The sequence below is a fragment of the Prionailurus bengalensis genome, chromosome C2 (assembly GCF_016509475.1).
Source record: "Prionailurus bengalensis isolate Pbe53 chromosome C2, Fcat_Pben_1.1_paternal_pri, whole genome shotgun sequence".
Lineage (NCBI taxonomy): Eukaryota > Metazoa > Chordata > Mammalia > Carnivora > Felidae > Prionailurus > Prionailurus bengalensis.
Genome location: NC_057350.1, coordinates 97,452,241 through 97,466,889, shown reverse-complemented (window position 1 = coordinate 97,466,889; position 14,649 = coordinate 97,452,241). Strand labels below are relative to the sequence as shown.

General features: G+C 38.7%; 1 protein-coding gene across 6 annotated transcripts in view; it reads right to left on the bottom strand.

Annotated features, from left to right (window-relative positions):
• The window catches only part of MECOM (MDS1 and EVI1 complex locus), a 564,248-nt gene that overhangs the window by 53,851 nt on the left and 495,748 nt on the right, over positions 1-14,649 (bottom strand). For 5 of the 6 annotated variants that reach the window (XM_043594949.1, XM_043594951.1, XM_043594950.1 and 2 more), the window contains exon 3: positions 5,903-6,037. In XM_043594949.1, coding sequence (XP_043450884.1) covers positions 5,903-6,037 — 135 coding nt within the window. Of the gene's footprint in view, positions 1-5,902; positions 6,038-8,890; positions 9,803-14,649 lie in introns of those variants that run through there. The other variant, XM_043594953.1, reaches the window with a different exon arrangement.

Here is a 14,649-nt window from a genome sequence, read left to right as displayed (position 1 = left end):
AAGCAGAACAAATGATAAAGATCCACCTGCTATTATATCTGGAGCCTACAGTGTACCCAGCCTGGAAGTCTTGCAAATTTCAGTTAAATGACCTCTAAGGATCACTCTACAGACTCCACAAGAAACATCCACTAGCCACCTGTCTTTAATGTGGCCATTTCATCCGATTCTATGAAAACTGGTCATTCTGCATGATTTCACAATGCCTGGGAAGAGTTCCATCATTACATGATGAGGAAGCTAAAGATCATCTTTGGGTTTTTTTTACTAGGCTGGAGGCTTTTCTTGTGTCTTTGACCAACATGTTTTCCTCCTTGATAGACTGTAATGCACTCTGATGACTATCTTTTTGGCATCATTCCAGAAACAGCAGAGTCTCGTATGGATGTGATGTTTTGAGATCTTCCTGAATGAAAGGTGTTGTATACATGCAAACACTAATTACTCAAAATGTGCACAGAATACTGCAGGTCATCCACTTATTGAACTTCTGTGATTTGTTACTCTTCATAAAATTCCTAGTCTGCGCGGTGCTATGGCTGTCTTGTGTCCTGAGTGTCATTACACAAGGGAAACTTTTTCTGGGTGGAGGGAGGGCAGTGCTGTTTGTTTTATCATGTGAATATCAAATGGAAAACTATGTCTGAGACAGTTTCATCTTCGGGTGAAGGAAGTAACTTATCAGCCAGACAACATCCCCACCCCCCTAAGTCAGCTTAGGCACCGTTCACAAGGCCAGTCTCTGGGTATTGCCAGCTGGCATTCATCTTAAAACAGCAGAGCATAACTTTGGTATAAAAGTGGAACTTGACTTAAAAGGAAAGCAAAGAAAATGCCCAAAGCCAATAATAATTTTAACATCAAAAGAGGTCATAGAAAATGTGGACAGAAATCCTTGTAAAGGAAGAACAAATTAACAAATTACCTGACAGTTGATGCAAACATTTTTAAAAAGTGGAAAGAGGCGAACAAATTACATTTTACTTTTTACATAGCTGGTCTTCCCTGCTTTTTTTGCACAAATTACATTAATTGAATAATTCAGGAAAACATTTTTTTCTCAGTAAAAAGCCAAAGAAAATAACTTGATAATTGAGCCCATAATAAGCTTGCAGTTATAGTACTGTTCTAGTGTCACAGCCGTCTGATTGAACCATTGACGTGGACGTAAGGAGAGGGAAAGTGGGTGTGCCAATTCAGCCATGATCGTCCTGGAAGCAGTTAAAACTTTATAAGGTAAAGCACAAACGAGAACAATGCCTGTTCCAACTGAAAACACTGTAGAATCTTGCTGCCGTTCATTAACCACAAGAGAGCTGGCAGAATCTCCTAAGTGAATGCTGACCTTGATTTCTCTGAGGGGCGCTCGTTCTTCTATATCTTATTTCTTCAAAATATACATCAGGCATTGGATAATCTCTTATTGACACATTTCTTTTTACTCAAAGTGAACAGCAGACTTCTCTTATTCTACTTACTAAATACCAGCTGTCAAGGGCCTGTTTAAAAATGAAAGGACTTATCACCTTGTGTAAATGACAAGATTAATAATGTCTTGGGTTTCTGAGAACTTTATTCCAGTTATAGACCATGTTAAGGGAAGGCCAGGAGTTTGAATGAAACCGTGTTCCTTTCCATGACGCAGGATACATACACACGTATAAAATGTTACCCCAAAGCACACACCCAGCTCATTCTAATTATCATGAGTGGAAAGGCAGGTCTTAAGTCTAAAAAGTCAACTTACACAACTTGTGCCTTGGTGACCTGTCTGATTACAACCAATATGGTTTCACCATGAGGTAGAAGAGGAAAACCTGTGTCCAAAGAGCTATTGCATAAGTGCCTCAAATTTATGAACATATCATAGATGAAAACTGGCCTTGTTTGAGGTGGATAGGGGGTCTATGGGTCATCTTGTCTTTGATCAAGGTGAAAATACAGAAATGTGGAGGTCTGAGGAAACTTCTTAAAGGATGGAGGGAAAGGCAGGAGTGGGTGGGACCAAATCTAAAGCAAAGTGCTACACTCACCCAGCAGAATGGTCTGTAAAGATATCTACAAGACATCAAAGGAAAGGACATCAAAATATCCAGAATAAAAAAGAAAGAAAGAAAACCTAAGCAAGCCGTCTAGATGTTTGCTTCCTTAACATTAGACACATGGGTGAGTCTAGATGTAAATGAAACTCAAAGTAATTAACTGTTTTCATGCTTCCTCTACATATTTGGTCCTCCTGAGGACCTATTCTGGAAAGAGCTGTCATTATCCAACCCTCTGCTTTTGCTCCTGCCCTGCTCTACCTCTCAGGGCCAGTTCTTGCTCCTGAAAACAACCAGGGACAATGTCAGACTGTTAAAATGTAAAAATATTGAAGCATTGTCTGTCTCAATAAAACTATGCGGCTAAATGTTGTACCACAACAGTGTGGCTATGTAACATTGTACAGAAACTTTACGGAATATGGGGAAAATAATTAGGACTTCAAGGATAAAGAACCTTTGATATTATAATGGATCTTCTGTTTTATGACCTGAATGTGTTCAGAGCTTAATTTACTAGTGTCTTTGGTGTGGCTTTCTTCTACAAAGATAAATTACTGTGGTTAATATAATATTTTCAGGGAGCTGGTAAAGGATATCAGCCAGAAGCTGCAGCTAGTTAGAAATTATGATTAAACGCTCATGCCAGTATTTCCGAACTCCTATCTCCGAAAGCATCGCTGCAATAATTTTGAAAACATGAAGAGACATCTAAAAACAACAAACGTGAGTCTTTCTAGGAAGCAGTAAGAAAGAAAACTGCCACAAAGCTCACTCTGGCCTGGAAAAAAAAAAAAACAACCTGAAATAAAATAATTCACAGAAATCTACTGGAGAATTTAAATTTAAAAATTAAAATCCCCTCAAATAAAATGCTTGTACAGAGGTATTAGAAAAATGTTAATCAAACAGCCAGATGAACCAGATTACATCCTTTTCCAACTTTACTTGAAAATCAAAATCCATGCTGTTTCTAAGTACTTCTTCACCCCCAAACAAACCAAACATGGGTTTTATTCAGTACACGTTTTGACTGTCTCACTATCATCAACTGTATTATCATCTTAGCCAGAACATTTATTCACTTTTATACCACTCCTCTACATCATTATAAAACTGATCCACATTGATTAAGTTTGGTCTTTAATGTCAGAATTTTTAAAAATATCTACCTTTCCAAAAATAAACTATAATTTCTACACCCTTGTTTTGTTCTGGGCCATCTTTTCCCTTCATTGTTAGATATAATAATTATTACAATGGCCAGGCTACAGTGGAAAGATCCATCTGACATTCTTCCTCTTTATAGTCCAAGACTTAATACGTGTCGTGGTATTAAAATTCGTTTTCTAAACTTGAGTTCTATCTCAGAATTGGAGTGAAGAGAAACACCTTTTTGTTTTGTTTTGTTTTGTTTTTTACAATTTCTCGAGAGTGCTTCATTTACTTTTGTGTTGTGCAGGTGAGTTGTTGTTTGTGTTTAATAATTGCCCCTGATCCAGAGTCTCTCTCTTTATGGACATTAAATATATCTCACACAATGGGAGTGTTCTTATGTGATGAGTTGTGCTTGCTCACCACTTGTCAGCTCTTACTCCTCATGGAAAAGAGAGCGAAAAAACAGACCTACAGAATCTCTTTAGTCAGCTCTTTTTTTCATTGTACCTAGTCCAGCATTCACATTTCAAAGCTGTCTGAAATTGCAGTCTTAATTAACTTTTAGAACTATGCATACAAGCTTACAGATGAATACGTTTATAACATATGCATACATTATCTGAGTGTCTGTTCTCTTTTGTCTTGTCAACTGGGCTAAGCAGGATTGTATGCATATATTGCCTATCACACAAATCTGACTTTTACCTCTCACTTTCCTGTCTCCTTGTTTATGGGTGAACTTACTTGACCATGTAATGTCAATTTCACAATGATGTTATTTGATATGCACTCTGTTACCATCTTAGATGTCTGCCAGTACAACACATATACTTAAAATGAGTGCTTACAGAAATAATAGGTACGTGTCTAATATTGACCTTTTATGTTTTTCCTGATTAACTATTTTCCCTGATTCTTCCATTAAAATAAGTAAACATGCTATTCATTATATGCTGGTATGAAACCAGCATATTTTCTTTGGAAAGCAATATACCTCAAACATATACCTCAAAAGTAACTGTGTTAAAATTATAAATGCCTACCTTAATAAGCAAGCTAATTCAAAGTCAGCAATAGAAAAATAGTTTTGCTTTTTCAATGTAATTAATATTCCCAATGGCGAGTGTATTTACTATAAAATATTAGACACCTAAATATTAAATGAAAAACGTATTGGCCAAGAGTCCCATTCTTACCATCCTTTCACTGATCCTACAACAGTTTGATCTGTCCAATGAGATAGCTCTTATTGTCAGTAAATATGAATAGCAAATAATTATTATGATATAAATACATTATTTCATCTTACAGCTCTCTTTTGAGGTCCATCAACTCCTTTATTTTAAGAAACATAGCATGAAAAATCCATTCATTTATATAACACCTATGTATTTCCCACATCTACAAATAGTGTGCGCTCAAAAAGTGTTGTTGATGTGACAGTAACTCATATGACGGACTTAGGATATTTTCTGCTCTCAATCAATAGCTAATTTAATAATGTTTTCTTTTGTCAATAATGCCTCTTGTTTTCTTACAGCAAAGACAAAAAAACCCATTGATTGGTTTATTATTTTTGATATATGTTGAAGATTTTTAAATGATTCCCATTTAAACCTAATTTTACAATTTACTACCTCATACAGTTTAGTCAGTAAAAATTATCTAGTAGCTGGTAAAATGCCAAAGAATAATCTCATAATGATGATTGAAACAGAGTCTTTGACCATATGACGCTAGCATTACTTAACAGCTTTCAATTGGAAACATCTAATTTAAACTTTTCTTTTCCTTGGTGGTGATTTTCACAGTAAATTTGCCAAACAACCATTTTAATATGGTCTTTGAAACATATTTAATTCAGGTAACCATTGGGTTAAAAGAAATAAATGATGGGCAACATAATTAAATTCTAACCCAGTAGTGTTTATAAAACAAAAAATTAACAGGCTAAACCTCTCCTTGTTTCAGCTATTGTCATACAAAGTTACAAGATTCATAACCTAACTTTATTGAGTGCAAAATATGCTTCATGATATTTTCATGATCTTATTTCATAGCTATTGTTATTACAGTTAACCTCACTACATGGGCCTCCATAAAGCAATTTCCAGCAGTGATATTTTTCTACTTTTCACATATACAAAAAAAAAAGAAGTATTTTGATTAATCTAAAAGTGTTTCTCATTTATAATCAGGCAAGTCAATATAAAATGCATAGTCAGGTAAGTCCACATATAGATCATCCATATATATATATCTACCTACTACTTCAAGTAAGATCTATATAATATTTCAAGGGTATCACTTCCATTTTCTGCACAAATTCATAAAGTGTTATTGAGTACCTCAATACTTTCTATGAATGCTTCCCTATTATGATGGTAAAGAAAAAAAGGTAAAGAACATCTAGCAATAAATAGTGCTCAGTGTTTAAATCATCCAATCACATTCAGAAAACTCGAACATTTATGAAGTTTACTGTTACAAAGTGAGTAAACCACCCAAAAAAGTAGCACTGAAAGAAAGCAGTGCTGCAAATAACTTTATTCTGCATCTTACTTCTATTTGTGCATTACCTTTCACCCTATCAACAAACAGGCCACAAGGGTCTACTGCAACTCACTGTTATTTTTATTCTTCAGGCTTCACTGATACTTTAGTGCTCTCAAAGAAAAGACAAGAAAATCTTTACAACGTACCTGATCATTTATCTGGCATGCAACGAGGTTGTGCTGATCATAACAGCCAGCGAACCTGATGTACTTGAGCCAGCTTCCTACATCTGGTTGACTAGCATCTACGCAGAACTTCACATTGCAAAACTCATCTAAGATCTGGAAGGAAGAAGATGAGAACAATCAGTTTCCATATCAGTTCATTCATTAGAATAGTGAATTGCTTGAAAATATTTTACTCGTGTGTAGTCCTCCTTTAAATCCTTTTTTAAAAAGTCAGACAGCATGCATATTAATAAAGGAGGTATGATAATAAGTTATCTTAGAAGCAGCAATGTACTGTTTTTTAAAAGAACAAAGCGATTGTAAATTATTGCAAAAACTGATCAATTGATTTCAAAAAATGCTTGTTTCCTTGTTATGCATGAATGAGTGCTATTGACTTAGTTCTAGTCAATGTGATTTTTATGAAAAAATAATGTTGAATAGTACATATTCACATAATATTTCTAAACTAAGTAGTCAGTGTTCAAGGTTCAGATTGTCTTCCCATGAAAGTGTATACTTTCACATTTTTGTCCTTTAAATTCATTCAATTAAAAAAACTTTAAATATTATTAAATTCCTTTTCACTCTGCATTTCACTACCATGAAACAACTAAATCATACCCTGAATTGAAAAAGATAATAAAATTTGTCTCATAGATGTTTCTGACAAAACTTAAGAAAAACAAATGAAAACAAACGATTGATGCACACTCATGCAAAATATGGCAACCTAACACATGTCAATGCATGTTTCAATTTTATGTTTAGTAAGCAAAATAACAAAATTGGCTTGTGAACAAGTAAAGATATATATAATAATACTGTAACAAATTGCCATCATTAAGTATGTTTGTGTATTGTTATTTTTCATATGATTTTACATTTGGCCTATCCTGAATATTAATCATTACTTAGGACACCTATTAAACAAAAATCTAAATGGGAAACATCTATTTTTGAGGTTTTGCATACTTAAACAAAGGTATTCTGATTCACTAGCAGCAATAATGTTTGAAACATCAATATTAAAAGCTGCAGAGTCGTTGACCTAATGGGGAGTAACTAGAAAGGCTGGTAATGTTAATGTCAATCAGTTAATGCAAACTTGAGGAAGTTTCCTATCACAGACTAAATAAGACACTCTAGAACAAAAAAAAATCATTAAATAACTCCCAGAGAACCTTGCTGTATCTACACCTATCTAAAAGTAAAAACTAAACTCTTGGGTCCATAGACCAAAAGCAATCTTGCATAGAATTCAGGTATTCACCTAGTTGCAGATTCAACTCATTAACTCACCACAAACTTCAAGAAGAAGCCCAGGGCTCTGAGAGCTCTAGTTAAGAGGCATTATGAATAAGCCTTTGGCCATGAGGCAATTAAAGGGCAATAAGTAGCCCCACAATTTAAAAAAGAAAAATCAAAACAGAAGATAGGGATAGTAATTGCTACACACACGTACACACACACACACACACACACACACATCTTTTTCAAGACACCTCTTCACACTAACAACAACAGAAAGTTTACTTTAAATACCCTCTCTAGTGAGAAAGACAGATTTTAACAATCTCTTATTTTTTAAATTACAAACTTTAACTCGTTCTCTTCAACTCTCAACGCTGAGTAACTCAAATGGCAACTTGAGATCCCCCTCCCAGATGTCTACGAGAAGCATAAATAACAATAGCAATACACATTTTAAAATAGTAAAAAGTTGGTGTTTTTGTTTTGTTAGTTTTTTGGCTTGTTTGGTTTCTGGTATTTGTTTTCTTGACTAGCAAAAACAAAAAGGCAGTTCTACTGACACAGGAGAGAAATATTTAATGAAGGAAATAGAGTGAAGTCAGTGAAATGCAACACCAGTTCCATTTCATATTTGCAGAAAGAGGTGGAAAACTTGTTAATTTCAAAGTCAAGCATCATCTATCCCCTTAGCTTTCCAGCATTCCCTTTTGCGGGGGGCAGGGAGTTAAGTATTGCATATACTGCACATAAAAATTCTAGGTGTAATTTTATTCCGTGTTAACATTATTGCCATTGCCACTGTCAACAGTGAAATTAATTTAAAAACAGGTTCATTCCCAAAGAATGTCTTTTTACATATATGTTACATGATTATTCAAATATTTCATCAACATATTAACTTTCTTACTCTCAATATTCTTGCCCCAAGACAAAAGCTGAACTTTCTCCAGAAACGTTTCCCCCCCTGGGTGAATTATTCACTTTTGATTTGCTAGCAGAACTGCATTTGTCTCCCAAATGTCTTAATCGTCTCGGAAATCTCGAATAAAATAAAGTAACAACACATCTTCTGTCATTTCATCTAACACACTCCTGTGTTTTTAAAGGCTGTCAAGTTCCAAAGATAGCTTAAAAAAAAAAAAAAAGAATTCCCTTTAGGTGGACTTTAGAGAAAGGCCCTTTCAAAACCCAACAGCAAAAGGAAAGAAAAAAAAAAAATCCCTACATTCTAGCCAAAGGGTCCGAATGTGACTTTCTCGCGAAGCAGCACACGATGTTGGACAGCAAAGCTGTTACTTGGCAAGGTGGAACTCGGCCGAAAGCGGCTCCAAAGTCGCGTGGCCGGTGCCAGGAATTCAGATTTTGGCAACCCCACCTTCTGCGTCCCTGATACCGACGGACAGACACACGGAGGGAGGGGAAGTAGGAGACGAGCGAGAGGGAAAAAAGGCCGACAGCCGGGAGAGAGACCCACCGAAGGCCGGACGACCCACCCCGGAGACGCGTCCAGACCGCACCGTCAGGAGGAACAAGGAAATCGCCAGTCCCAGCAACGTAGATAAGCAGCAGGGCTCCGCGAGACTGCGGGCAAGTAGGAAAAGAAGGCTGGGGGGGCGGGGGGTGCCCCGGAGAAGGGGTGCCAAGGCAGAAAAGTGTCCGAAGTTACAAACTATGCACATCGCCAAGACTTTTTTTTTAAGTGCGTTCTCTTACCTTAAGATTTCTATGGCCTCAACTCAGCAATAAAAGGCAATCACAGAAGAATTAAAACAAACAAAATAAAATAATCAGCAGCCCCCAGCTTTCCTGCACGAAAATCCTTTCAAACGATCCCGAACCACATTTCGGGATGTTTAAAAAAAAATAAAAAAGAAAAAAAAAAAAAAAAAAAAAGAAAAGAAAGAAAAAGGAAAAAAGAAAGCCTCGCGTCTCGATTTCCGAATAGGTCTCTGATAACTTTGTCCGTTTCTAGGATCTGCTCGCCAGGACCACGCGTTTCAGATTTATTGTCCGCCAACAGTGTATTTTTAAGACCAGAAATGAAGTCTCCTTTCGTCTGGGTGACCCGGGTTTGGTGTGTTTTGGCTTTTTTTTCCCCCTTCCTAAATGAGCTCGGAGCTATTCCTTCTGGTTCACATCACCTCCCTCTTTTCTCACTTTCTCTTGCTCTTATCAGCCCGATGTGTAATGAAAGTTATCTGAAACCCACTAAAACTTCTTCCACTTCTCTCTCCCAGTTCCAGGGGGGGTGGGGGGGGACAGGCAGGAGGGGCAGAGTTTGAAAAGGTGGGGGGCCTGGGGAGGCGAGGGGAGCTCTAGCCCCCTTTCAGATCCTCCGTAGCGCCTTCCCCAGTCCTAGACCCTCACGGGATCGTCCCCTTTCGCAACTCCAAGCGCAGCCGCCGGGTTTCTATTTCATGAACTGTCTCTTTAAAGAAGATCTGCTCGGCCATCCAGAAAGAACCCGGGGCGAGGGAGAAAGGGAGCTATCTCCCGCCGCCCAGAGTGTCGGAAGCCAGACGGGGCTCCTCTTTCAGTAAATTTTTAAAGTGACAGCAGCCTCCTCTGGCGGGAGAGGTCACAAAAAGGTCGCCAAGACCCAAGTCCTATAGGGACAGACTGATTATGGATACACCATCCCCCTTAAGCATGTAGATTTCTCCGGGTAAACAACCAATGGGGAGATCTCGCCAGACAGGATTTCTTTCCCTAGGGAAATATCCTCTGTTTAGGTGTCCTGAAAGCACAAGTGTAAGTGTGTGTGTGTGTGTGTGTGTGTGTGTGCGTGCGTGTGTGTGTGCGTGTGTGTGTTGGAGGTGGGGGATGGGAGTGATCCGGTGGAGAAGTGCTTTGGGGGGTGTGAGGGTGTGTGCACCAAGCCTGGGGGTGGGGCGCTGGAGGGGGCGAGAATGAGAATGGGGTTTAGGGTGAAGAGACACTGGCTCATGCTAAACCTCATAATTAGTTTAGAAATTCTCAGAAAACAACAGCCTAACAGTGAAAGTTGACACGTCCATTTCCAGTTTTCTGCTAAGCATCTTTTTAAGTGATTATTATTGAAATTCATGCTCTGTTCTCTATTATTATAGTTAGGTCAGCTGAAGAGCATGCTACTTTTTCAAATCATGTTTGTCTTAAAAGAAGTAATTTCAAAATCTGAAACATGTTTTGCCAATAACCTGCCCAAATAGCGTATTAAGGTCTTGGAGAGATTGACAATTGTCTGGTGAGTTTTTGCCATATTCTGTAATACGTTAATTAAAACACCATTAACGACCAAAAGTGGAATTAGGCAGTTTGACAACTCAAGTTATTTTTAAAGTTTTAACATTGTAAATACTGCTTTGGGGGATCAGTACTGTACGGTGATTAATAACTTTCTAATATAAATGGTCACTTTTCATCAAAACATTTCAGAAACAGCACCGGAAGAAGGAATATAGGAATGCGTGACAAAATAAAAGAGTCTACGGATTTACCTATAGCCAACCTTTGAAATTTTAGTAAAACCCAACGGTTAAATGGAAATAATTTTTTTTTATCACAAAACTCCATTCATAAAAACAAATGAACAAATCCAACTTCTCAACTCAACAATGGAAAGTTAAGCAAAGTAAGCCGGTCGAGGGACCCTTGAGGGGGAGGGGCGGAGGGAAAGGCTATGGAAAGCGTGCTTATGTTGAACTTTATCAGCGAACAGGGACGACGCCAAGTCCCCTTTTTGTTTTCTCCAAGTGCAAATAGACGTGTAAATCTAGTAGATGTATATTTCCCCAAAATGCTGATTTAAAAAACAAAAATAGTAACAAAAGGGAGGGATGTGGGAGAGAGAAAATGACAAGAGGTGGTGACTAATTCGTTTCGGTGGCCTGTTATCTGTGACATTGAACTGTTATTTCAGATAATGGCCATTGTTTGAGGAAAAATCGCACAGCAGTGGTAGGTAGGACAGGAAAAATCCTTTGTAAATAACCTAAAACCCGGTCAGATATTCCCATAGAGTTCGGCGCTTGAGAACCTTTAAGAGCCCCCGGTTTGCTGCCATTGATTTCCTGCCCTTCCTCAACTTGCCCATTGTCGGAGCCCTTTTTTTTTTTTTTTTTTTTTTTTTTTTTTTTTTAATTTAGCCATAAATTGGACCGGCTCGAGCTATGAGCTGTTCTATTTTCTTCCTGTCAGGATGAGGGATTTGTTTTATGATGCATTGTGTATTAAATACAAGTAATCTGGGGAACCGATTGCTTCAGACAGTGCGGCCTGATCAGGGGGTCTGAGAGCTGAGCGCCCCAATCCCCCGCCCCAGCCCCGCGGCCCCCGCCACCTTGCCCTTTACAAAGCGGCTCTGAAAAGGAGGAAATGTCGGTGGATAAACAAAAGGTCGGGTAGAATCAGTGGCAGGTTCTGGCTAAATTAGGATTTCGTGGAAAGGGCCTCGGAGTTTTTTCCCTTATATTGGGTTCGGGTGGGGGAGGCGGGGCGACTTTCAAGGTCTGGGTACTTGCAGATGTGGCTGAGGCCGGTAGATGGCGTTGCACCCCGAACTAAGGCGCTGCGGCTGCGGCTTCAACCACCCAGGTGAACCCCTGCCTTCCGCCGGGCGCCGGCCTCCGGCTTTGCCCTGCGCCCAGCACGCCGGCCCGCACTTCCCGAGCTTCTGGCCGAGGGCACCCTGCAGTCCAGAACCGCGGACACCGGCCTGAGCTAGGACTAGTTCCACGTAGGAAATTCTCTTCTCCAAACAGAGCCAAAAGTGTTAACGCCTTCTCTCTGAAACCTTGGAAGATTTAGCTAGAGAGATGGGGGATTATTTAGCCTCATCATTATTTTATCAATATCATCATCATCAGTCTTGCTCTCTGCTGAATTCCTAGTGAGAAAGACTAAAGGAAATCATCAGAAGGACCCGGGCAAACACGAAATATCAATCTCTCTCCCTCGCTCTTGCTCCCCCCACCCTTCGCTCTCGCGCGCTCCCGCTCTCTCCCTCCCTCACACCCCGCCCCCTCTCTTTTTTGATTATATAATAACCTCGCGGAAAGACAGAGTCACCCCACTTTTCTTCCCCCGACGACGCAGCTTGAAGTTTAAAAGTAGGGTCCTGAAATCCCAGAGTAGTTAGATGGGCCTTGTTTCTCAGGAAAGGAGCCTCTTGCTATTTCCATAATAACCCTTTAGGAGAAGACCCTGACCCACCTCCTCCCGTAAGAAGTGAAACAGAAGAGGAGACGGAGCTCTGGAGAAAAAAGGTTTTTGCACAGCGCTTGTTTTTCTCCCTGGTTAACTTGCTTTCCATCAGGAGGTTTCTAAAACAATAAATAAATACAAGGAGCCAAATACCACCACCAATTCCCTTTATTCCTTGGGATTTCGGGTGAAATCTGTTTACAGTAGTTCCCAGTTACAAATTAATCTGCAAAAGCCGCTGTCTGCTCAGCAGTAATCAGTAACATGCGTGTTCTGCAGTGTTTAACGCTGCCCTTGAAATGGGCTATTAAAAATAATGGTTTTACTATAATCTCAAACCAACTTTAATTTGCAAACATGTATCAGGACAAATGATCTAAATATTAAGGGGATGGAATGGAAGAACATACTATAACAAATGTATAGCTCTAGAGAAAGCAGAAAATAGACCGATTCATCACCACTGTTTAAGAAGAATCCTACTTTAAAAACATTTTTTTCCAGAAGGAATTATTGTTTTTTCTGTCCCAGTCTGTTAATTGTTGTTTACCAGGAAAAAGGCATTGGAAAATATGAGGGTTGAGTGTGAGTTGATAGATTTTCTGGGAGCTGTAAAGATCCCCCTTTGGCTGATGGCAGGGCTGGGGTGGGAGAGGTTAATGTGTTTTCTTCCTGGTTTGAAAAGGGCATAAACCCTCCTCAGGCCCCTTCCTTCCTCCCCCATCTGCGTGGATTGCAGAATCTTTAAAAGGCTCAAAGATTTCCAATAAGGCCACTGGCTCTGCCTTCATTGTGTAACTGTTTATTTAAAATAAGTCAATATATTAGTTAAAGCAGTAAGAAGTTAGTGCTTCAGTATTCAAGTGATTCCCACAAGACTGTAAGCTGATGCCTCTTTTAAGCCTTCAACTTCATGGCTGTCCCAGAAGTAAAAGTTCTGCTAATGGAGACCCTATGGGCATGGTACATTCCAGCACATCATTAAAGGAAAGAAAAGCAGTCCAGCCAAAGCCAGATGAAATGACTGCACTGTCCACTTTTAATAGGCTTCCTGTGGACAAACAGCCCTGTAACACTCTGCAGAGGACAATATTTAAAAACAAGACAACTTGCTGGCAGTTTTCAATACCATAAAGTTAATAAAGTATGTTCCCATTCACCCTGACATTATGTTTTTAGTTTATAGAGGAAGGCACTTTATAACCTCAGCCTAAGTAGACTTCCCTTAATTCCGCAGCTTTGGGTTTCTTGAGGTGGCTAAATATACACTGAACTTCAAGCCTGACATTTTTGTTTTAACACTCTTTTTTTGTAGCTTTTCAAGAACATACAAGTGCATTTTTACATTTCTCAAGTGCAGTTTCATTCATGGAGATCCTGTTAAATCTTGTTTCATACAGTTCATGTCAAGAAGCATGAAATAATCTGAGAAATTGACATTTGGCTGAACAATAACTGCTTGCTAATTAAATTAGCTTCATGTATAGATATTGACGTGTGTTTAAAAAGAAAATCGATGCTTTCTTTTCCACACTAGAACAGGATTTTGTAAAATCTAACTTAACTGAGACTAAGATAAGAAAAAATAAAGTAAGTACGTCTTTAGGACTCAAGAGACTCCCCACTGATTTTCCTATAAATATTTTTCCCAATACAGAAACTCCCAATTTGTCTCTCCTTCTTCTTTCCCTCCAGATTCTTGACCACCTACAAGTTCTTCTCCCAAATCCTTTTACTTAAAGAGTAAGCCTTGTAATGAAGCATAACATCTAGCCAGAGAAACTAGGTCAGAAAGCCAAGGAATCAAAGGAATATTTTGTTTAATTTTAGTTTATATGTTTTAATCAGGGGCGTATTTCCCAAGATGGGCCCCCTAAATTTGAAGGTGAATTCTGTGGTGCTGGGTAGGTAGACACAAATAAAACAGTCCAGCACAGTAAGTTTACAAACAAAAAGGGCTCGGAATGTCTATAGTCACAAATATACACCATCACTCCTCAGGAGAGATGTTTCTTGTCTCTCTTGATGGACTTTGTTTTTTGTTTTGTTGTTGTTGTTGTTGTTTTTAATCTATGGGTGTGGGGGGGGGGGGCTGTTGAAAAAAAAATGAAAAAAGGAAATTAAACGTAAAAAAAATGTAAATAAAAAATTTCCCTTGGTCTGGAAATGGGCCCTACTGAAAGCATGTTAATCCCCACCTCAGTAATTTGGTTCTCCAGGAGAAGACAGAAGCCCTGCTGCTGTGCCCTGCACTTCATAAATCACATCTTTATGTGGACAAGGTCAGG